We start from the raw sequence: 23788 nt of genomic DNA, 5'->3' as shown, positions 1-23788 counted from the left end.
CTCTCAACAGGGTCTATGCACATCGCCCAGACTGGTCTGGTCTGAACCTCACAGAGATCCACCCATCTGTGCGGAAGCTATTGGGATTACAGGTGTGTGTGTGTGTGTTCCACCACACCTGCATACAAAATAGGAATGGTCTTTCCTCCTTTTATTCTAGTTACTTGTCTTTTGTCATTCTTGTATCCTGACATCTAGGCACATGTACGGCACATGGCAGATGTTTTCAGTATTTGGTGGGTGGAGAAGGTACAGGCGGTATTTTCTGTGAATTTTTGAAGCTGCATTTGCCTCTCATCCATCTCACAGTCCCTCACAAAGGGGCAAAGAAGGTAGTGTCCATTCCTGGCACAGTAGAATGATTTATTCACAGAATGCCTAACATTATTTTTTACCTAGAAATTAAAATTATGTAAGACACATACATATCTGCCTCCAAAAAAAAGAGCAAGTGAAACTAGAATTAATCCTACTTCTATTTTATAGAGAAATAGAAACTTCTGACAGGTGTTGTTAATCTATTACAAAAGATCATTTTGTAAGTACTCAGCAAAAAAATAAAATACCCACGGATAAATGGTGAAAATGATATACCACTGTAAAGAAAGTTATTTTTGACGGTGGTGGACATTCCCGGTGAGACATGCATTTACCTCAAAAAGCATGTGAATTTGAGGAGTGAGTTTAATCCTTTCGCTGTTAGCCAGACATAGCATCTTGTTGTCGTCCAACACTGTGTTCATATTTTCAATCCAGAGAGCATCCACCGGTCCATCACTGATTATCCATTTATGATCTTCGGAAGTATCATTCACGGCTGCTCGGACGCTGAGCGCCATCAAACCGTCCTTCCATTCCAAGGTTATGTTATTGACCTCCCCGTACAACTCACCCATGGTGATCGATTTCGGGTTAAGAACATAGGTTTTTACAGGGTGATAGAAAGAATTGCCCGTGTTGAGTTTTTCCAGATTCCCTAAAGTTTCTGCTAATACTTGATAAACTGTGGTCTTGCCCCCTCCTGTTGGTCCGACTAACATAACACCATGCCTCACCAGCATAGTTTCGTACAACTGTATAACCTTCTTGACCATACATAACTCAGGCTGAAGGTTTTGTCCAATCATGACGTCCACGATTGTTGACTGCAGAATGCCATAGTCGTGTTCTGGGATTTGGACTCCAGGAAAAAGATCAGATATGATCCCACTGGCAAAGCAGAAATGACATGAGTTAGGAGCCACCAGCCATTCCAGACTCCCCACACTTGTCGTAGGTAACTGAACGGGCTCCTGACCGTCCACATTACCAGTCTGTCCTGGGCTATGCAGGATCCATCCTTTGTTCTGAACTCCTGTGTGATCTCATTTCCTGCTCAGCGGACTGGTAGTTTTCCTACACAACAGGACTTCCTTCAGGATGGACACTAGGACTCATTTCTGTATGGCCCACAGTGCACAGTAGCACAGTACCACACACCTAGCTGTTGAATTTATCAATAGACTTAAAACTGTCATTCCACTGCTTCCCTAAAGTATTACATATGCTTATGAATATATGTGGATATAGAGAAAAATCAGATGGAAACTAAAAGAGACAATTAGTAGGGGCTTTGGCAGCCAGTTATAGGGTAACTCCATTTAAACTCTTTTTATATAGGGAAATGTACATATTTCAGAAGCTTCTAGAGTAGTAAGTTTCCATATGGCCTTTTCAAAAGGTCTTTAGTATTAACTATCCCTACACATTCATCCTCTTATACCGTGCTCTCTCTCTCCTACCTCCATGTTATCCTTCCCATTGTTCTGATTAACCCTTTACACCACTGTGTCCTCTCTTCCCTCCCATGAAAGTTGCCCACATCAAGGCCCTTTACTAATTTCCACATGGAGCATGCTGCAGCGGAAGGTCACACGCCTTGGAGTATATGGGGAACACAAACTGGACTTAGCTCTTTAAAAAATGGACATAAATTTAGGTGGGTAGCAAGAGGGAGGTCATCTGGGCGGAGCTGGGGAAGGGGGTGAATGTGATTGAAACACTGAAAGAGAACTTCCAAAGATGAATAAATTAGAAAATCAGTATGAGCTCAAAGTGGAGGGAGGGAAGGACTGTGAAAACCCTGAGAAATAGTCGAGAGGAGACATTCCCGTGAAGAAAGAGGCTCAGTCACCATCACACAACAGACACACAGATGTACCGGAGGTGCACACATGCATGTGGACATGAACATGTAAGTAGACTCTTTAGAGGAACAAAGGAGACTAACAGGAGGGGATGGGGAGGGCAGAAGGCCACAGGGGGTGTGCTCAATGTACAATACAGACTTGCGTGAAAATGTCCTTGTGTCACACAGTGCAGTGTCAAAGAAGAAATGTTTAAAGTTAAAATAAAATTATATTTTTACATTCCCAAATGGAGACATAAAGTGGCAAAAGTCCCAGATGGAAGAAAAAGGGGTGACTTTCGCACACTGTGGTGAGGAGCTCTTTCTAAGGAAGACAGAAAGCTTACAACTATGAAAAGTTGGTAAGGTAAAAAGTAAAACCAAATAGTCAAAGAGCAAGCTTCAGCGGGATAGAAGGCTTCATACAACAAACACTTAGAGAACAAGCGACAGCCCGCGCCTGTGGCCCCAGGGCTCAGGAGTTGTGGCAGGAGGATCATAAGCTCAAGGGTAGCTCAAGTGGTGCTGCAGATAACTGTGCAGAGGGGATGGATAGAAAGAAAAAGACGGGCTGTGTGTTCCTGTTGGCCTTAGTCACACAATATCCCAAGCCCACAAACCAGGAAATGGTACAAGCACGGTGCAAAGTGTGGAGCAGATAACAAAGCAAGCGGAAGAGTGAAACTGACGGCCCCTGGGGAGTGCTGCTTGGTGAAAGGCAAGGAAGGGCTGTTCTCTGTGGGACGGATTTACCTTCTATTTCATTTAGTAAGGTTTTACACATAGAACTTGGAGAAACACAAAATTAAATGAATTTAAGAAGAATTGATTCAAGCAGTCACGTTCATGTTGAATTCCAAGCCTGACTTGTTTTCAGACTAGAAATTTCTCTAAGATCAGAAATTTGAGAATTTATAAAATGATGCAATTTTGTGACCAATGTTTTGAAAAACAAAAGGTAATTACAATAATGATATAAGTTTAGCTCATTTGTTATAAACAGTGCTTATTTCCTTTTTTTGAGACAAATTTCTCTGTGTCACAGCCCTGGCTGTCCTGTAACTAACTCACTCTGCCCGCCCCTGCCTCCTGAGTGCTGGTGTTAAAGGCACGCGCCAACACCACCTGGCCTTATTTCCTTTTCTTTAGTTTTGGGTTTTTGAGATAAGGTCTCATGTAGCCCAGGATGGCTTTCGATTCCAGATCTTCCTACCCCTCCCCAGTGGTCAGGTTCACAGGTCAGCGCTGTCACCTGTGGCTGTGATTCTTAAAGGGATGCACACATCTCAAAAAGAGAAATGTATTGGCTTTAAAGAGACAGAAAACTCCGGGAGCCACGTTCTTTCCCTCTCTTTGGCAGTGCCCCCCCCCCGCCCCAGCCCTGGGAACTTACCTGAACAGGAGAGCGTCATCGGTTAAGAATTTCGGCAAGTTGGAGTCTCGTAGAGCTCTGATGAGGACCACATCTTCGCTTAGGTCTGGGTTCTCTCTCTTTAGAGACCTAAATGCAAGAGAACCATTAAGACGACAGTGAAGGAATGGAAGACAAAATAGAATGTTCTAAAGTTGTAGGTCAGGGACTCCACGGAGACTCCTGCTAAAGACTTGTCTTCCTGTGTGTGTTGATTTGCCTCTCTCACGGCTCAGGAACAAGTCCATCGTTGGCTATAAAGCCTAGAGGATAGTGACAGGAACTTTGTCTCAAATACCCTCCCCTAGCAATCTAGACTGCTCAGGCTGGATTTGGAGCCCGTGGGTTGTATCACAACGGCTCAATTCCCTGGCACTTTTTGTTCCCTCTGTCCAGGATGCCCTGCCTTTCTCTCTTGCATGCTCCTTTAAAAAATATGTCTTTTATTTATTCATTTGTGTGTGTGTGTTTCTGCGTGTGCGCATGCAGAAACACACACACACACACACACACACACACACACACACACACACACGAAGGCCAAAAGAGGGCTGTCAGATCCCTTAGAGCTGGAATTACACTCAGTAATAAGCTACCCAATGTTGGTTCTGAGAATCAAACTCAGGTCCTCTGGACAAGCAGAAAGTGCTTCTACATGTTGAGTTATTTCTTCAAACCCTTGTCTGCTCTTATTCTCCCACAAAAGCAGCCCAGTTAGCCTCTTCTCTAGAAAGCCGCCATAGGCTAGTCTGTCTTCTCTGCAGCGAACTTCAGGCAGAGCCCTGTTGTCGCCCTCACCCCGTCATATAGATCGATGACTGTGCATTCGTCAGTCGCATCTGTGGGGATGCAGTTGCGTTCTCTGAATGCCAACAGATCTGCCTCCTCAGCACTGAGATTGCAAGCATGCCCCATCATGCTCTGCTTTCTTACGTGGCTTCTGAGGATGCGACATTAGCGCGGCTAGCACTTTAGGGACTGAGCTATCTCCCTTTGGATTTCTTACCCAGCCATGACCAGTACAGACTTGACAGCTCTCATGCCAAAGTCATAGTGATCCTGCTGGGACAGCTGCTCACTGCAGAGCTTGTACATCTGCGTCATCTTTCTAGCTAGTATCTTACTGGATTCAAAGCCTTCCGAATACAGAATTACCTAGGAGATAAAATAGAACACAGTGCTTATGTTGGCTTGCCTTCAACATAGTAGCCTGATATGGATGCCCTAGACATCACACCTTTCTATTGCTTAGTGAGGAGACAACTATCAAAGAACATGGTAGTAACACGGCCAGCTGCCTCGCACTCCCGCATCAACGTTATCCCTGCTGTACCCGCAACTGTGAGTCAACGCAAACCTTTCTTCCATCAGTTGTTCTTGACAGACATTTTGTAACAGCATGGAGAAGAGTAAAGGAGAGAATGAGAAGAGTGTCCCGTGTCCCAGAAGAGTGACAGGTAGAGCACCGTCAGGGCCGTGAGCAGTGATTCTGCCAGCTCTACAGGCAGTGATGGAGCCTGGTGACCGCTGGCATGAGGAGCAGCTGTGATCAGCTTTTAAAAGTGGTCATACAGAGTTGAACGGTGGTGTAAATTCTGAACACAAAAGCAAGAATCGGTTTCTTTATACTGAGGAGAGCTACTCTGGTGAGATGGAATTACTATTTGCTCTCTATAGTTAAGGCAACCTAAGCAAAGGTTTGCAGCCCTTCTCCAGCCTAGAAAGCTGCTGTCTTTACTTATACTTAAATTTAGTGTGTGTGTGTGTGTGTGTGTGTGTGTGTGTGTGAGAGAGAGAGAGAGAGAGAGAGAGAGAGAGAGAGAGAGAGAGAGAGAGAACGTGGTGTGTGGCTGTGCATGTGTCATTGCATGCCTGTGAAAGGCTCAGGGATTGAATTCAGGTTTTCAGGGCGGCAAGTGCCTTTGTCTGCTGAGCCATTTTGCAGCCTAAATCTTTGTCTTCCACAGCAGAGGTAGGAACGGAGTGTTCCTTCTACCCGTCACACCAGTGATCTGCCCCAACCACAGCAGGTGAGCTCGGAAGCAGGGCTTGGATCGTGCAGCCCAGCCATTGCCTTCTGCCTTTTTTGCGGCTAGGCCACTGTGGATTTCACACTGTAGGTGATTATGTAAGAAAGGCTGTATGGCGGCTCATTTCAAAGGCGCCTCCAGTCAGCTTAAGTGCTGAGACGGATGAACAGGCGGCACAGGAGCCCTGATAGAGTCTGCTAGGCTGACTACCCAAGATAAAAGTTTAGAATAGAAAGTATTAACAGTCAAACTTGCCTAATGACCTGTAGATGGGACATGTGACAGGGTCATTCACCTGATAAACTAAAACAGTAGAGATAAAGATAAACTCACACGCTTGCCTAATGACCTGTAGATGGGACATGTGACAGGGTCATTCACCTGATAAACTGAAACAGTAGAGATAAAGATAAACTCACACGCGATTTTTGTTCAGAATAAGACACATGTAAGAGGCAGATGGAGGACAAAACCTAGATTGTGTGTAGGATCAAGTCCTCGTGATTCCTCAGCCACAGAGGAAAAGGAGGAGGGGCTTGTGTTAGAGTTTCATCCAGTGTGCCTCCCATCCTAGGTTGCTACCCGGCTTTGCAAGGTCAGAAAGTGAACACCTTCACTTTCCCTACCAGTGCTCTTATTATGAAGTGAGGATCTTTGTCACCATTTAAAGCATTTGCTGATGAGGAAGCCTGACTCTTTTCATCTGTCACACCAACAGGAAGCATGCCCAGAAGACTGCACTTAGAAATTCCTCCAGTTCAGGACTGAGCAGCACAACAGTAGGCAAAGTGGGAGAGGTGAGCACATGCTGAACGGGTCACAGACAGAAGAGAGAGCAAAGGTACAGCCTGTCTCAGCTGTCCTCCACACCGCGGGAGATGTCAGCACATGCTGAACGGGTCCCAGACAGAAGAGAATGCAAAGGTACAGCCTGTCTCAACTGCCCTCCCACCACCGTGTCTGCAGGAGACGCAGGGCACCCCTGAACGCTTCAAGCATTATGCTAATTCAGCTTGAAATTTCTCTAGTGTTGGTCTGGTCTAGTCGTAATCAATTCCTTTTACTTCAGGTAGAAGATTCTTTAATAATTCAAAAGAATGTATTAGCCGCAGGAGGAACCGGTGCTTTCCGAGAAATTCCATTCTGAAAGGGGAAGCATGCATCGATATGAAATGCAGCCCAGGGCTCAAGGGAGCTTTTGGAGTTCTGAAAGGAAGCCCTGTATTTTGGTCTTGGCGCCAGACAGATGAGTCTCTGTTCAAATATTTGCTCATATCCGTATGAGCTGTGGGCACTTTGTTGTACATAAAGCATACCTCCTTAAAAGTGCTCTGAGAAACATGTAAAACTTATACACATGGAGTCTTAGCTAGGATGGAAGAATAAAAACATTCAAATAAAAGGATTCCTTGGTAGATGTAGAAACATTAATCAATCACAAATAATTAATTTATTAATAATTATTGCCTTAAACTGTTATAGACTACAAACGAACCCCCTTCTCCATAATCGAGTGATTATGAAGATTCAAGTGACACAGCTTTGACTCAACACTTCTTCCTAATTTTGTCTTTTTTTGAGATAAAGTCTCACTATATTACCCAAACTGGTTTGAACTCACAGTAATCCTTCCGTTTTAGCCTTCTGAGGACTGGGATTATAGGCACGAGGCAAGAGACTGGGCTCCAATACTTCTGGCTCTAATTAAATTTACATCCAAAGAGAAGTGGGGATAATGCTGTCTTTTTAGAACAAATCCCGACACTCAAACTCCTCCTGAGATGAACGGATTAAAGTCCAGTAAGTGGGTTAATTAAATACATTGCCTCACTCAATGTTTAGGAGTCTGCTAGATTCTGTGAACCAGCTGGGGAATTCTGGATGCTAGAAGTAAGACTGAAAACCAAGTGAACACGTAAAATAAGACATTCTCTTTTCGCTCAAATTTGCACTCAGTGTGAGTAATAACCAACAGCCACGGCTTGGGTGCTTAGAAAGCGAGACGTCGAGGCTGAACTGTCAACTTGTCACAGTCTAGAATTGCCTGCAAGAGATTCTGAATGACGGATTGCCTCCATCGGGTTGGCCTGTGATTATACCTATGGGGGATTGGGCAGCAGCATCCATCCCCTGGGCCTGGGTCCTGGATTGTGGAAGTGTATAAGTGAGCTGAGAACAAGTAAGCAAGCATGCATTCCTTTCTCTGTGTTCTTGACTGTGGATGTGACTGGCTGCTTTAAGTTCATGCCCGCTTTTCTTACCAGCTTTGGTGGACTGCGATCTGGAATTAAGACCCCAAATGAATCCTTTCTCTCCTAAGTTGCTTTTGGTCAAGGCATTTCATAATAATAAAAAAGAAGAAACTAGGAAGTAAAAGGAGCCCCTGTCGTGAGAGATTAGATGGCAAATAAGATAAGCCATGCTTAATTAAAACCCTGCTTCGTTATAGTCTGAAGCTCACCTCTGCGATCAGTGCGTAATTGGGAACCATCATGGCGAATGGCCTGAACAGGGCTTTCAGGTTGTCCGGCAGTTCCGTTCTGCCAGCGTAGCCGGGGTTCATGGTGATGAAAGCGGCACAGGTCATGACGAGCTTGATTTCCCGGCCCTCAAACATGAATCTGGACAGCTGTGCAAAGAGAAGGCCTAAGAAACGAGCACTTGTCTGAGCGTTTGTAAATTCTTTCACACAATCATTTCTGGGATCAGAGACTCACTTAAAAGGAGCAGCCAAGCAGAGTCCACCAGGTCCTGTTGTGGGATGAGGGAAGCTTTCTCTAGATCTGCCTATTTCCGGTCTCTTCTGGGTCCTGTGTCCACTGCTCTCTACTTCCCTGCCTCGTCCTGCCCAAGCGGTGTGCTCCTACCTGAGCAAGTCCTGAACGCTTTGGTCTCAACATCCGCTGAGACTCTTCAGCTTACCTTCGACCGCCTGGCTGAGCAGCCCGCTCCACTCTGTCTTGCTGGTCTCCCCGGGGAAATCACAGGCTGGGTTAAGCCTACGAGTGGTGTGGCCTGTCTGTGGCTGCACTACCCTCCCTTGCCCTTAACAGTAGAGGATTGCTGAGCACCTGCGGAAGGCCGAGCCAGGGTGAGCCAGGGAGGCACAGAGTTGAAGATCCCCAGCTTTGCAATAGGAACCTTACTGATGGGGCCCAAGGAAGTCTGGGCGTCTTCTGGAAGGGGTTTAGGGAGGAATTAAGAGACTTGGGGCAGTTAATTCCCCGAAAGGAAAGAGGAAGATTCTGGTTTATGTAGGCTAAATTGTGCTGCTCTTTGGTGACCAAACCTAGAAGGCTCTTCCTTCACAGCCATCACCTCCCCAACACGAAAGTCCTTCTTCAGCAGTGACTCATGTGGGGGATGCTAAGTAGCAGGCTCACCCAGAATCTCTATTTGTTCCTCAGATTTTCCCTTTCGGTGAGCTCTGAAAAGCTCATCCGAAGAGGTGTGGACTCCTTGAGCCTCTCAGGTTTTCTCTGCTATTTTCTCACCAACACGAGGTTGGCCCTGGAAGTCATGAAGAAAGTTATGGGGCCCAGAAAACATGGAACTCAAGAAGCATCAGGTAAATAAATGTCAAAAGTAAGGAGAAGAAAAGTGAGGAAGAAAGTGTGTGTGTGTGCGTGCCTTGGGGGTGGGAAGGAGGGTTTCGTGAGCTCAGACACTCGTTCTCACAGTCTCTGTATGCCCAGCACAGCATTTGTATGCTTGTGAATGTGTGTGTGTGTGTGTGCGTATGTGTGTGTGTGTGTGTGTGTGTGTGTGTACCTTGGGGGTGGGAAGGAGGGTTTCCTGAGCTCAGACACTCGTTCTCACAGTCTCTGTATGCCCAGCACAGCATCTGTTTCTTCATTTTGCTTAGATCAGGGCTGCACCTACCCCAGTCAGCCCTGTTGCTATGGCATTCCCTGATTACACTGGACGATGTCTTTCCCAAGGCACTGCTTGCTGAATTAGAGAGCAGCTTGAGAAAGCTGCACTGACAGCCAGCCGCCCAGACATCTCACCTTTGCAGCCTTGGCATTCCTGATGGTGATGAGTTGCTGGGCAATGACTGACAAGACTTCAATGTCAATTCGGTTGAATTCGTCAAAGCAGCACCAGGCCCCTGACTGCGCCAAGCCACTGAAGAAGCGCCCCATCATCTGAAATGCAAGCAGAGCTAATCAACTTCCAGCTGTACTGCTGGTGTCCTCTAAGGTGTACAATGTGGAGCGGAGACACCGAGGAAAGGAGGGCGGCCTCTGGAGCGTGGTTACTGTTGGTGTTCTAGGAACTATGCGCATTACATACCAGAAGCAAGCACATTCTACAAGAGGACATAGCCTTTTGCTTCTCTTTAATGGTTTGAATCCAATTTTTCTCTTAAATAAAATGATAATGTATATCATATGTCCTTGGGGAATTTTTATTCATAACCTTCACTTCTCTATGGCAAATACTTACAGGTTCTTAAAAAGTGTAACTCAGGGAAGAGACAAACTTGAGGGTTTTAAAGAGGCCTTGGGGAATTTCACTAGTGGACTTTCTGTTGTCTCTGAAAGATGCCCACTGTGGCAGGCAGGGCATGAGAACCCACAAGCAGAGGCACCGCTGCAATGGGGGTAGGCCTTGATTTCTTCTTTTTAAAAAAGATCTATTTATTTACTTATTTATTTTGCTTTTTTTTTGAGAAAGAGTTTCTTTGTGTAACAGTTCTGGCTGTCCTGGAACTCACTCTGTAGACCAGGCTGGCCTCGACCTCACAGAGATTCGCCTGCCTCTGCCTCCTGAGTGCTGGGATTAAAGGCATGCACGAGAGAATCTTCTCTGCATATACGTATGTGCACCCTGTGGGTGCAGTGTCCACTGAAGCCAGATGAGGGCATTGGATCCCTTAGAATAGTTAGGAGCCACCATGTGACAGCCAGGAACTGAACCTGGAGCTTGCAAGAGCTTCTATTGCTCTTATCTCCTGAGCTGAGCTGGCTTTCCAGACCCTGCTGATTTATTCTATAGCAGAATCCTAATGGTGAATGAAAATGATTGTAATTGTGCCATCAAAAGTGTACAATGTCTTTGAAGACTGGGGTTTTTGGTTGATATTCTTTTACAGTATGTGTGTTTCTAAGAACAGAAGTGATGCACTTTCTGTCTCAAGGTCAAGTGAGCTGGACAGTGACCATTCTTCCTCCTGTTCCAGCAAGCATAGGTTCATATGTCTCTCTCTTTGTGTGGGTGTTTCTTCATTTGTGTGTCTACACTCATACCTGATCCCATGTGACAAAATCATGATGTAAAGGGGAAAATAATGACAAGAAAAAATTTTGCCAGTAGATGGAAAAACATTGAAACCGATCCTATAATTGAGAAAAGTATAGCCCAAGGTAGAAAAAAATGGGCCTTTTTCAATGAGGCCTTCAAGAATTTCTAAATATCAGGCCATGCAGGACAATCATGTTCTTTATCTATTGGTCTTTCTTCTCGGCTGCATGGGAAACACAGGGTTGTTGAGATTTCAACACCGACTTTTCCCACATCAGATTAAAATGCCAGAACCTCACTGTAGACAAAGGAGGTCGATTTAGGGGAGATATGAGATTATGGGAGACAAGGACATTGGTGCTGGGGACAGGAAAGCAGAGACAAGGAAAGAAAGATGATTCCAGATCTTTCGATTCCGTTGTTGATAACCCAGTAATAATAAAAGATGGTCTCCTTAGGAATGAAAGCAACTGAAATGTGAACACTTTAAAAAGAAAATCCTTAGTCACTCTTGGCTGAGGAGGACTGTGGGAGTTTGAAATCCAGCTCTGACATGGGTTGTCTGGATCAAAAGTCCAGTAGATGCAAAGACTGGCCAGGCCTCACCCAAACCGCATCTTGGTATGATACATTGGCCTGGAATGCAAAACTTTCTGCCTGCCTGTTGGGGCGGTCCCAACTAGTGATCTTAAGAAAGGATGCTTTACCAGGATGTGGTGGCACACACCTTTAGTCTCAGTACTTGGGGGGCAGAGGCAGGCAGATATCTGTGAGTTTGAGGCCAGCCTGAACTACAAAGTCAGCTCCAGAACAGCCAGGGCTACACAGAAAAACCCTGTCTTGAAACACTTAAAAAATAAAAAGGATGCTTCTCTTGATCAACAAATATTTTGCAAGTCAGGCAGGTGTGTGTGTGTGTGTGCACATGTGTGCAGGTACCTGCAGAGGCCAGAAGAGGGCATAGGATCCCCACAGAGCTAGATTTACAAGTGGTTGTGAGCTTTGCAACATGGGTTCTTAGAACTGAACTCAGGTACTCTGCAATAGCAGTACACAGTTGTAAGTACTGATCCATTTCTCCAACCCCTTTCAGTATAAGTGAAGGAGAGGGCAAAGTCTAGGAGCCAAAGATAGACAAGGAATCCATCGATAAGCAAACACAGTTGCATTTATCACTTGTCCCAACAAGGGAGAAACCACATTTGGTGAAGTGAGGCCTGTGAGCCCCGAGGAAACCATGGGTTGTAGAACACGAGGAAAGGGGGGTGGAGTAGGGGTCGGGCTTGGCCCAGGAGATTTCAGCAAAGGCTCAACGAAGAAGGGTTTTGTACTGTACATAAGTAGATACACATACAATATTTAAAGATTTATTTACTTTTAAACATTTATTATTTTATTTAATGTGCATGGGTGTTTTGCCTGCATGTATGTCTATGCGCCACTTGTGGGCCTAATACCCACAGAGGCTGGAAGAGGATGTTAGGTCTCCTAGAAGTGGAGTCACAGATGCTGGTGAGCTAGTGCTGTGTCCTCCGGGGAAGCAGTCAGTACTCTCAGCCACTGAGCCATCTCTGAAACCCCAATTTAAAGTTTTTATTTATGTATGCGTGTCTCTCTGTGTGTGTACATGAGTGTGCAAGTGCCTGAAAAGGCCAGAAGAGGATTCTGAACCCCTAGAGCTAGAGTTTCAGGTGGTTGTGACCTGGCCAATGTGAGTACTGGGAATCAAACTCAGGTCTTCTGCAAGAACAGCAAGCACTCTTAACTACTGAGCCATCTCTCTAGCCCCTGCTCTGTATATCAACAAATTGCAATAAACTGTCTGGCTCCAAGGATCAAACATATATGACGCTACAGCTCTAGAAGCTAGAAATCAGGAATCGGGGTGTTGATAAACCATGCTTACCTAAGCAAAACAACTTTCTTGCCTCCAGATTTTAGTATTGGCAGGTGATCTACCATTTCCCCGCTCACACTGCGCCACTCCAACCTCTGCTTCTAGTGTGTATTTTCACATAATTTTCTCTTCTATTTGGGTGACTGTACTCTCATTTCCTTCTTCTTAGAAGGGCATTGGTCACTACATTAGGCTCATTCAGTTTTAGCATTATCTTATGTATTGGTAAAGATTCTATCCCTAAACCAGGTAGCCAGATGTCAGAACTTGACTATCTTTTGAGGAAGGAGACACACAAACAAGAAAGCAGGGGCAATTCTGCAGTGGGTTTCATGATATTGCCAATCTAGGCAGCAGGACAAAGGAAAGCTGCCTGAAGCTTTGCTGAAGAGGCAGCAGTTATTAGGTTAGTTGGGAGATGGGGTGCTCAGTCATGTTGGGGTTCAGATGGAGTGCTTATGTCTCTTCTCATAAACAATTAGGGCATGTTTTCTTTGTCTTGCTCCATTGTGGGTATCCAATTACTCACTCTGATGTTCATGGTTTGTGAAATTGTGGTCAACTAGAAAAACAAATAGAATCGAATATATCATCTATTTTAATAGAAGATCACTGGGCGATTTGTAAACACAAAGGGTTTGAAAACATTGTCCCAGAGGTGGTAAAGAAAGAGACTATTCATTGCTTGAAATAGTTCTCTCCTTTGAAGGGTAGGGAGCGACTTCTCTGTGTCAGTGCTTGTCTAGGGGTCTAATTATGCCCTCAAATCCTGCAAAGAGCAGTCTTAGCATGAGTACTATGTGAGGCACTGACATTTTACAATCAATTTCCAGACAAAACAGAGACAAGTATTGAATAATGTGCAAATGTCACAAACTGTGACAGAAAATGGAAGGTAGGAGGCTGGAAGGTAGTGTCTCAAAAAGTCTTACTTAGTGAATTTGTAGTCTTCAAAGTTTCTAACAATAGAGACATAAATATATACATTTTTTTATTTTCTTAATACCCACCAGAAGAACTAAGAAGCCAGCATGGATCTTTGCAAGTACCAAGGTATCTTTCAGGGTGTCTATGAGGTCTAAGCATTTCCCAATTGTGCTAAAGTGCTATCTGTCTTTCACACTCAACTACCTGAAAAAATTACTAAAATATTCCTCTTTTCAGCATACAGTTCTATCAGAGACTAGAGTCTATTCAGACAATTCAACCAAAACCATAAGCCTCAAGGGATTAAATACAAAATAAAATACGAAAATCTAGCTGCCATCCATTTTCCCAATCATCAAAGATTTAAAAAGACATAAATAACCTGTAAGCTTTTTGCTTGCAAAGTTTTTTTTCCACAAAATGGATGTATATGTTAACACCATTATTGGTATTTTACAATAGATATATAAAATACATTATCTTTAATTTCTAGCAAGTGAAATACCAATGGCTACAATTTATCTTGATAAATTTTTAACATATAATAGACCCCAGGACCAAATGTACTGAAAACCTTACCTTTAATTCTCCCTCCTCCCATGTACTTTAATTCCTTGAAGGCTGCTTCTATCTTTGGTGGTGTGGGAAAATCAAATTCACTAGGCAAGGGTTTCAGTAGTGAGCCTTCAAACTTCTCACTATGTATCAGTGTCTCTCGATGGCCCATCTTCTTCTAATAAGTTAGATTTTACTTTTCTGTCATCCCTGAATGCATTCTAGCCTATATGACTTTTACTCAACTTATGGTTAGCATTGAAGAGATTGTTTTATTATTTAGGTGTGTGTGTGTGTGTGTGTGTGTGTGTGAACACTCAGTGTCCTAGTGGCCAGAAGAGGGTGTCAGATACCCTGAAGCTAGAGTTAAGGAGGGTTGTGAACCACCTAACGTAGGTGCTAGGAATAGAACTCAGGTTTTCTGCAGGCGCACCAAGCACTCTTAACTGCAGAGCCATCTTTCTAGCCACCCCCACCTGCCCTGTATAGATCTTCTTTTTTAAAATTCGCTTTTTGTCTCCCCTGCATTGATTTTTACCCAGACGGCCCTGCCCACCACATGCTGACTTGCTCTGCTCTTCCTATTTTAATACCATTTCTTCTCTGTTTGCTATCATCTGTCTCCTTGTTTTAATTCATGTTGCAAACGATGAAAACTGATGAAAGCATTCAATATTTGTATCAGATTAGAAATTACAACCACACCTTGTAGTCCAAACCATCAGAGCAGTTGAAGACCACACACTGGATGGCGAGAGCTTTTGCTAGGTCTTTGGTGGTCTCTGTTTTCCCAGTGCCAGCAGGCCCGGCAGGTGCGCCTCCAAGATCAAGCTGCAAAGCCCCCATAAGGCAAAGATAACAACGGTCCTGAAAAAAATCAATCAATTGTCATTATTGAAAGGAAGTGACTTTATTTACAAATTCATAGGTCTAATTGATTTATTTAATAGAACTGTGTGTGTGTGTGTGTGTGTGTGTGTGTGTGCACTCACATGTATGTGGGATAGTCACGTAGGTGCGTGTGTGCATCACTGGTCAGCACTAGGTGTCTTCCTCAGTCACTCTCCACTCCAGGTCTCTCACTGGTTTGGTTAGGCTGGTTGGCCAGTGATCTGCAGGGATCTTCCTGTTTCAGCCTCCACAGCACTGTGCTTACAGCACACGTCCCATGCCCAATTTCTTATATAGGTGCCAGGGATCTGAACTTAAGTCTATGCTTGCATGACAAGCACTTTTCAGAATGAAGCATCTCCCTGGCCCTGAAAAATTTTAACTGAAAGATGCCCACATACCCAGGCACAAAAATCAGGCAAGGCCACTCTCTGTTTTATAGAGATGCAGCAATGTTGAGTACTTTCCACACTGTGTGGATAAAAAGGCGATCAATAACGATCAATAACGTACCGTGAGAGGAGTGATGACCAGTCTTGGGCATGCTCCCAAATACTCGTAGCCATAGGTGTACTGGGAGAGCGCCATCCTAGCCACACAGTTATCCAGGTCTATATCCCAATAATAGCGCAGTTGTCTCTGCCAGTCAAAGGAGTTGGCTGAGTCTACCTACAGCAGTGATAGGAATGGTGACTGTGTCAGACACACACATGGAATCCGCAGATTGCTATGCCATTTTCCATTAATGAAACATTTACCTTGGTTTGAACCAGCTCAGTAACTATATCTCTCGCATGCACATCAATGGTAATCAACGCAGTTATGATGTTCCTGTGCAGCGTAGGAAGAGAGCCTCGAACTAGTGCTGCCAGGGCATTCAATCTCTGGAATTAAAGAAGAATTGTTGCAGTAAATGCTCAACATGAGCTTGCAATATGTATTTCCATTATTAAATTTAGAGTAGATATTTTCTTTAAAAAAACCTAACTAGTAAACTTTATAATTCTGTGACAAAGTAATACAATGTCTTATTTAATTTTTATAAGACTTCTATGAAGTACAGACTATCTGGACAGCATTTTTGCAGTTAAGCAAACTGATAATCAGAGAAGGTCACTGACTGGATGGCTGTGGCAGAGCCTTGAAAGAGTAAAATCAGACCTTGGTGGACATGCTTCTTGAAAACCCTTGATACACGATTAAGTCTCTGGCTGGGGAGTAGATTGCTCTACCTAGAAATTCACCAGATGTGGTACATGCGCATGCCTTTAATCCTAGCACTCAAAGGCAAAAGCTGGTGCATCTTTGTGGGGCTAGCCTGGCCTACAAGGAGGTCCAGGTCATCCTGGTGAGGCTTCTCGTTTGTAGTTTTCCACTAATAACAATAAAAGAGCATTGCAGAGCACTTTAACCAGACCAGTGACTAAATAAATTAAAATCCTTTAGCTCCCTGTTTACCCCAGACCACCACATCCTTATCTAAGTAGTACGGTGCCTCTGAGGGTCTTATACTTCTGGGTTGGGTTTTCCTCTGTTATGCTCAGATCAGGGATGTAACAGAAGAGGGAGCAGAAGCAAGCAAGAAGCAGAAGATGGGGGAGAAGGGCTGTGACATATCATCTTCAGAGTGTGGCACAGCCATCACACGACCTGCATGAGCCTGGGCCTGTCAACAGCCAATCGTGAATCAAGGAGGGGCTCATGGGGGCCTGCCCCTCCTTGCCGAACTATTGGCTACTGATGGAATCTGAGAGGAAAGTCATTGCCTTCATGGTGTAACCAGTGGTGAGTCCACCAGGTTCCAATGAACAGTTCCAAACCTGAGGCCATACAGGTGACCCTGATTAAAAATCAGTGTGTCGTCACAAGACAAAACAAAAAGATACAAACGTGAGGAAGGGACCTCTAAAGAGTATGGTGGAGATAAAAAGCATAGGAGACTGGCAAGAGAGGGCAGCGGTGAGAAAAAGTAGATCTCGCTATGTACATGTATGAACTTGTCAAAAGAATAAATATTACAAAACCACAATGTGATGTAATCTCAAGCCCATTATCAAAATAAAGATAACAAGTATTGGCAAGGACACGGAGCTAGAGATAGGGATCTCTGGGTGCTGCTGGTAGGAATATGATGTTGGGACATGTGGATAGGACACGGTGCAGAGGTTTCTAAAAAAAGAAAAACCCTGCAAATAGAATTACCATTTGACTGAGTAACCCCACTTCTGAGCATATAAGTCAAAGAATTGAACTCAGGGTCTTAAGGAGCATTATTTACCACTGTCAGCACAAAGAAACAACCTAAAAACCCACCACTGGATAAGAAAATGTGTCCTGTGCACCCAGTGGACTAGCATTCAGCTAAAAAAGGAAGGAAATCGTGTCACCGGTGACAATGTCAATAAATTGGGTGGATAGTGAGTGGACATTAAGTTTAAAATAATAATCCAGCCACGGGCGTGAGGTGTTTATCAAACTCATATAAGTAGAGAAGAGCGGTGGTTGCCAGGGCTGGGGAGGGAGGTGTTGCTGTTCAGTAGACATGAAGCTGCAGCGTTAGGTAAGATGAATCGGTCCTAGAGATCTGGTGCACAGCACCGTGCCTGTTGCTACAAATACTGCAGTGTGCATTTACAATGCTGTTTTTACTGTGTGTGTGTGTGTGTGTGTGTGTGTGTGTGTGTGTGTGAAGTCTCTCATGCATGCAGAGAAGGACAGACGGGGCATTCCACTATTGCATTTTCTTACCACTTTAAGAGCATATCTCACTGAAACTGACATTTGCTGTTTAAGTGAGGCTGGCTAGCTTACCACTAAGTTCCCAGGATCCACTTGTCTCTACCTCACAACACTGTGGTTTCAGGCATGCATGACAATACTGGCTTCACTGAAGAATTTTTAATAAAAATATAAAGTTCTGTGAGAGGCGTCCTAATAGTTGCCTTTTTATTGCTGTGATAAAAACATCATGACCAAGGCAATTTTTCAGAAGGAAGGGATGGTTTGGGCTTACAGTTCCAGAGGGATAAGAGTCCATGATGGCAGAGCGGAGGTATAACGGCTAAAGCAGGAAGATGAGGGCTCCTACCTTCAATCCAAAGGCATGAAAGAGAGAGGTCACACTTGGGATAGCATGAGGTTTTGAAGCCTCAAAGCCCAACCCTAGTGACATACTTCCTCCAACAAGGCCACAACTTTTAAGCTTCCTCAAATAGTACCATCAATTAATTGGGTCCAAGTATTCAAATTCTGAAACTATGGGGGATATCTCATTCAAAGCCCCACACCGATCCTAGTAAACACAATCACGTCTAAACATTTGCGGATCATCATAAAGAACCCTATGTTTTCCGCTCACATTGCTCTCCTTCCTAGTTTACAGTTACTCATAAAAACACTAAATAAGAATCACAGGAGTGTCTCTAAGAAAAACTGAACACAACGACCTCAGTAAGAACTCCGGAGCTTTGGAAGCCATGCCAGCACATCAGACCTTCTGAAATGAAGTGAATTTGCACTAACCATGATAAAAACCATGGGGACCTAAGCAGGGTGGGGGTGGCAGCACATGCTTTAAATCCCAGAACTCGGGGGGGGGGGGCAAAGGCAAAGGCAGGTGGATCTCTGTGAGTCTGAGGCCTCAGAGCTAGTTCCAGGACAGTCAAGGCTATACAGAGAAACCCTGTCTAAAAAAACTGAAAACAAAACACGCCCCCACTCCCTTACCCCCGCCAATCTATGGGACCATCTTATCATCTCGCATGGCAGCCTGTACAATGCCTCTCTGATAAAGAACTCACCTCAAAATTGACCTTTTCAAACTCTTCCAGGGCCTCTAGGTGGCTCTCTTCGCATTCTAGACCCTCGGTCAGATCCCGGCACCACATGATCTGAGAGATGGTCAGGATCACCTGCAACAAAACGTCCCCTTAGGCTCGTGCTACCCGGCACCAACGCGGGCCCCACAACGAGAAACTTAACAAGAGTGTTACTTGGGAAGGGTGGCCAGCAGTCACCCACTCTGTCCTGGGCTTCCCCTGGTAGTCAGCGATGGCAGCCTTGCACAGGCGGCGGAGGGACGTGAACATGGCTTCCTCCACCTTGCCGAGCCATTCTTCCACATTGCCTCTCGCTTTGAGGCCCTTCCCCAGGCCGACCTATGAGGCAATTAGGACGGTAAGAAAGTGTCTTGGGTGGGACCTGCGGGCTGTCTACATGTTGTATGTCTGTAACAGAACCCTGAGCTCTGCAAACACTGAGGCCTTTGGCATTGCATCACACCCCCCCTCCCCTCTGCCCCCAACTTCGCTGCCTTCTAGCACAAGCATGCCTTTGAGGCTAGCTCCTAGAAAGAGGACTCCCCACAGGCTCCGGAACTTCTTCAACCATTTCTTTTTTCATAGCTCTGTGACCTGAAGTTTACCCCCAAACACTCCTATAAGCCTGTTCCCCGTAGTCACCCGTCTCCACATCGGAAAGGTCTGATCTACATCTTTCCAGCACTTCTGCTTCCTCCTCTGACTTCAGTCACTTGGGCATCTGCTTGTTTGAGATTCCTTTAACCATTTTTTTTCACCTTCCTTTGAAATTTTATGTTTTTTCCAATGTTCTGTCCTTAATCCTCTCATTTCTTTCCTTCTGCACCAGTAATGGCACATGCGCACAAGTGTGTGTCTATATATGTGTGTGGGTGTGTGCGCATGTGTGTATCCTGTCCAGTCAGCCAGTTCTTCAGTCTGCTGATACCTTCACTCTCTCAATGTTCTCCATATGAAAGGACTACACTACACAGCACTGGAGGAGCTGCAGTACAAACTCTCACAGAGCTCAGGGGGTGCCACACGAAGTCATTTACATAAAGTGACTGCTGGAAGTCCCTGTCACCCTGCTAGTAGGGTGCTATTACTCATGTTATCTTGTGGAAGCGATTAGAGGGTGGTGGGTCTTCATCCAGGCGGCCCGGCAAAGTCCTGGCACTCTGGGCCAGGCACTGTTGCTCTTTGCAGAGCTGACTAAAATGTGATCGCATCTCTCCACTTCCTTCTCCAAGCCAGCCATTGTGATTATTGTGGCTACCTCTAGCTGCTCCATGGTTTCTCCATTAGATATCCAGATCTTTGAGGGGCAGAGTTTTATCTATTTTCAAAAGTGCTAGGCTAGCAGAGTCCCTGGCAAGCCTAGAATGAGAACGAACAGCCTCAACCCCAGTCCCAGACACGTGACCAAGTTTATCCATGAAGAACTATTAAGCCAAAGCCCTTTACCCTCTCTCCCTCAGGGGACAGCATTGCCAAAATATCATTGGTGAAGACCCTTTCTGGCTCAGTATCCATGCCGGGAATTTTCCCTTCTGTCGGAGGCATGAGCGCAAACTCGAGCTTTGAAATGGAGTCGAAGCATTTCCTTAGATGAGGCTGCACGGCTTGTGGATTTCGTGTTTGGGCCAAAATCTCCAGGAGCTCATCGTTTGACAGGAAGTAAAACCTGCGAGTTAAAGAGACACCGGTGCGAAGCGTGACTTGACGCTGAGATCCTGCCATGCCTGCCCCGGGCACTGACGCCCTGAGTCTCTAACCACGCTCTGGGTTTGGGGGTAGCCACGTGTCCCTAAGGAAGTTCTTGTAAAGCTTAATGATGATGTGTCTCCAACATCTAGGCCCAGTAGCTAGACTGGAAAAGATTTTTCTAAAAATTATTAATGACATTAGGTCTTGCTATGATATTGATCTGTTTGCCTGTTACTTGTCTTTGAGCTTCTGTAGTGAAGATATGTCATATAGCACATTAACTATTGAAGAACTAATAGACGGATGGGTGGTTGTGGAGCCCTCACTTGGTCCTGTGACACTGGACCAATCAAAAGGCAGCATATGCTGCTATTAAACGTGACAATATTATTTTGCTGACATACCATTTCCAATACTACTATGGCCATTCTTAAGTAGAAATGAAGCATCTTATTTTCATATCATTTTATGCAAAATGGGTAAAAAATGAGCTTGTCTGTTCCTGACCGAACGTAGGCTCAACTAATGCAAGCGTGCACTAAAAATGCAATCATTTTAGTCTCTGTTTTGTCTGAAGCTCTAGACTACCAAATCATGCCAGCACTACAACGTGAGTTGTGGGGTCTCTCAGGGACCCACGGTGATAGGGGTGAAGACTCTAGAGCCTCCACTAAATGTGGGGAGTAGAAGAGTTAGAGCTGGAAAGGCTATGGAGCTGAGGATGGGGAGATGGAGGGAGCGAAGCCCTGTGGGTTCCCTGTATCCTCAAGCAGCCCATGAGCTTCACTCTCCTCCACCCTGAGCATCTCTGAGAGCTTAGTATTTGCCCAACAGGTCTGCAGCAAGTCTGCAGGCAGCAAGGCATCTTGTTTCCTCCCCAGTTCTCTGTAGTTTGGAGGATGTGATTGTCATCTCCAATTGATCTATAGTCTATCACGAAATGTCTTAGGTTGGTTTTTAACTTACCTTGGAAAGATAACTCTCTTCGACTCTAAATAGGCTTCCAGACACTTCTGAATTTGGTCGAGTAATGCATTATTGTTTTGAAAAGTCTCCAGAAGCCCTATTAGTTGAAAAAAAAGTTAGCCAAATTGTATTAAAATAGAGACTACAATTTTAAATGAAAGTAAAAGATACTAACCTTTTAAAGCCTTTGTTTTATTGGGTAGAATAAATAATGAATAATAAAATGAAAGTCTTGGCTAAGAAGCTTCGTTCTTTAATATTTTTCTTTTTTCATGTATACGATGTGTGTGTGCTGTGCATGAGTGAGTGCCTGTATATATACATTTGAGGGTTTGTGGGAGCACATGTGTGTGTGTGTGTGTGTGTGTGTGTGTGTGTGTGTGTGTGTGTGTGTGAAGGTGCTCATGCACATGTGTGGGTATTCAAAGCCTGGAGCTGATAGCAAGAACCTTCCTGGACGGCTCATCCTTCCTTTCGAGGCAGGTCTCAGCCAAACCCAGAGTCTCCCAGCTAGTCCTGCTGAGTTCCCTCTGGCTGTCCCCATCTCTGCCTTCAGGTGGTTCTGTCATTCTTTCCAAGGCTGGAAAAAATGTGTATATATGTGTGTATACATGTGTATGCTTCATCCGTCTCCTGGCCTCTGTGGGGTCTGGGTTCTGAACTCCAGGCTTCTTACTTGTGTGTCCATTGCTCTAACTACTAAACCTTCTCTCCAGCCCAAGAATTATTACTCCTAATTAACTATAGTATTTTAATATTTAATTCATTTAACAGTGTTTTTAATTTGCAATAATTCTGGCTGGCATCCTCTGCTTTGGGGTGCTGTGGGTACACCACCAAAAGGCAAATAGCACCAGGGTCTAGAACCTTCCTATCCTTGGTCAGTTTCTTCCTTGCACGCTTTCTCTCGTGGTTAATGCTAATGGCAGTGGGCATTATTCCTCATTGTTAGGCTGCAGCTCTTCGGACAGCAGCCTTCACGCCTCTTCATCTTTCTTCTTTTGATGCTGATCCCAGTTCTTGCTTTCCTACCTGCTTAAGAATCAAATCCCAAATCTTTAGCATGGCCTCTGAGACCGTGTGTGGTCAACAGCTCCACCTAGTGGCCAGTCATCCACCTAAGCACACTGGTTCCCTAGGGCCTCAAGTCCTAATCAAGACCCAATCCCCAAGCACTCTACTCCAGGACACAGGGACTCTATAACGACAACTAAGCATGCTCTTGCCTTAGGAGCCTGACTTTGTTCTTTGTTCTTCTCTCTGCCTCCAACAATTCTCCTTCAGAGTCACGTATATTTTCACTCACTCTTTCCTGCAAATTTCTGCTCAAAAGCCACTTTATTGAAAAGTTCAGTAACACATACATATGCATATATATACATACATGCATACACATGCATATACACATACATACATACACATGCATACACACATACACACATTCATACAATATATACACGTACACATCCATTCATATGCACACATGCATGCACATACACATATGTAGTGGAATTTCATCTGTATTCTAATAAATAAAACTTGCCTGAAGATCAGATAGTAAAACAGCTCCACTGGTCAGCCTTACAGACCAGGCAGCGATAACACACACCTCTAACCCCCAGTAGTCATACTAGTTGCCATAGAAACCAGGTGCTGTATGCCTTTAATCCCATCCCTAGAGAGGAATATAAGATTGGAAGAGACAGCTCACAGACACAGTCTCATGCTGAGGTTTCCTGGAGGCACGATCACCATTTTCGGACTGAGTCAAGGTAAGAACCAGTGGCCGGTTGCTTTTCTTTTCTGACCTTCAGGTTGAACCCCAATTTCTCTTTCTGAGTTTTTATTAATCATGCTTTACACATAAACACACACATGCATACATACACACACACGTGTGCGCACATACACATGTGCACACATACATAAACATGCACATAGATGCCACATACACACGCATGAGCATGCATGCACACACATAAACACATGTTCATGCACCTACACACTTGCAAAAATACATATGCACACACACGAATATACTCACATACAAACATGCATACATATATATATATGCATATATACAATATGCGTGTGCGCGCGCGCACACACACACACACACACACACACTAGCCCCCCAGCCACTCCCTTATTCTACTTTATTTTTCTTCATGGCTTTATCGTCATCTGGAG

General features: G+C 44.7%; 1 protein-coding gene across 1 annotated transcript in view; it reads right to left on the bottom strand.

Moving 5' to 3' along the window:
• Dnah6 (dynein axonemal heavy chain 6) overlaps positions 1-23788 on the bottom strand; it is a 182621-nt gene that overhangs the window by 105011 nt on the left and 53822 nt on the right. Inside the window, exons 23-34 of the mRNA XM_075983804.1 lie at positions 21599-21695; positions 20390-20609; positions 19118-19282; positions 18926-19036; positions 15884-16009; positions 15639-15794; positions 14940-15101; positions 9619-9756; positions 8070-8237; positions 4585-4733; positions 3561-3668; positions 654-1209 (exon numbers count right to left, since the gene is read on the bottom strand). Coding sequence (XP_075839919.1) covers positions 654-1209; positions 3561-3668; positions 4585-4733; positions 8070-8237; positions 9619-9756; positions 14940-15101; positions 15639-15794; positions 15884-16009; positions 18926-19036; positions 19118-19282; positions 20390-20609; positions 21599-21695 — 2156 coding nt within the window. The remainder of the gene's footprint in view (positions 1-653; positions 1210-3560; positions 3669-4584; positions 4734-8069; positions 8238-9618; positions 9757-14939; positions 15102-15638; positions 15795-15883; positions 16010-18925; positions 19037-19117; positions 19283-20389; positions 20610-21598; positions 21696-23788) is intronic.

The sequence above is a fragment of the Microtus pennsylvanicus genome, chromosome 8 (assembly GCF_037038515.1).
Source record: "Microtus pennsylvanicus isolate mMicPen1 chromosome 8, mMicPen1.hap1, whole genome shotgun sequence".
NCBI lineage: Eukaryota > Metazoa > Chordata > Mammalia > Rodentia > Cricetidae > Microtus > Microtus pennsylvanicus.
Note: the sequence above shows the minus strand (reverse complement) of the source record. Positions and strands in the feature narration are given on the sequence as shown.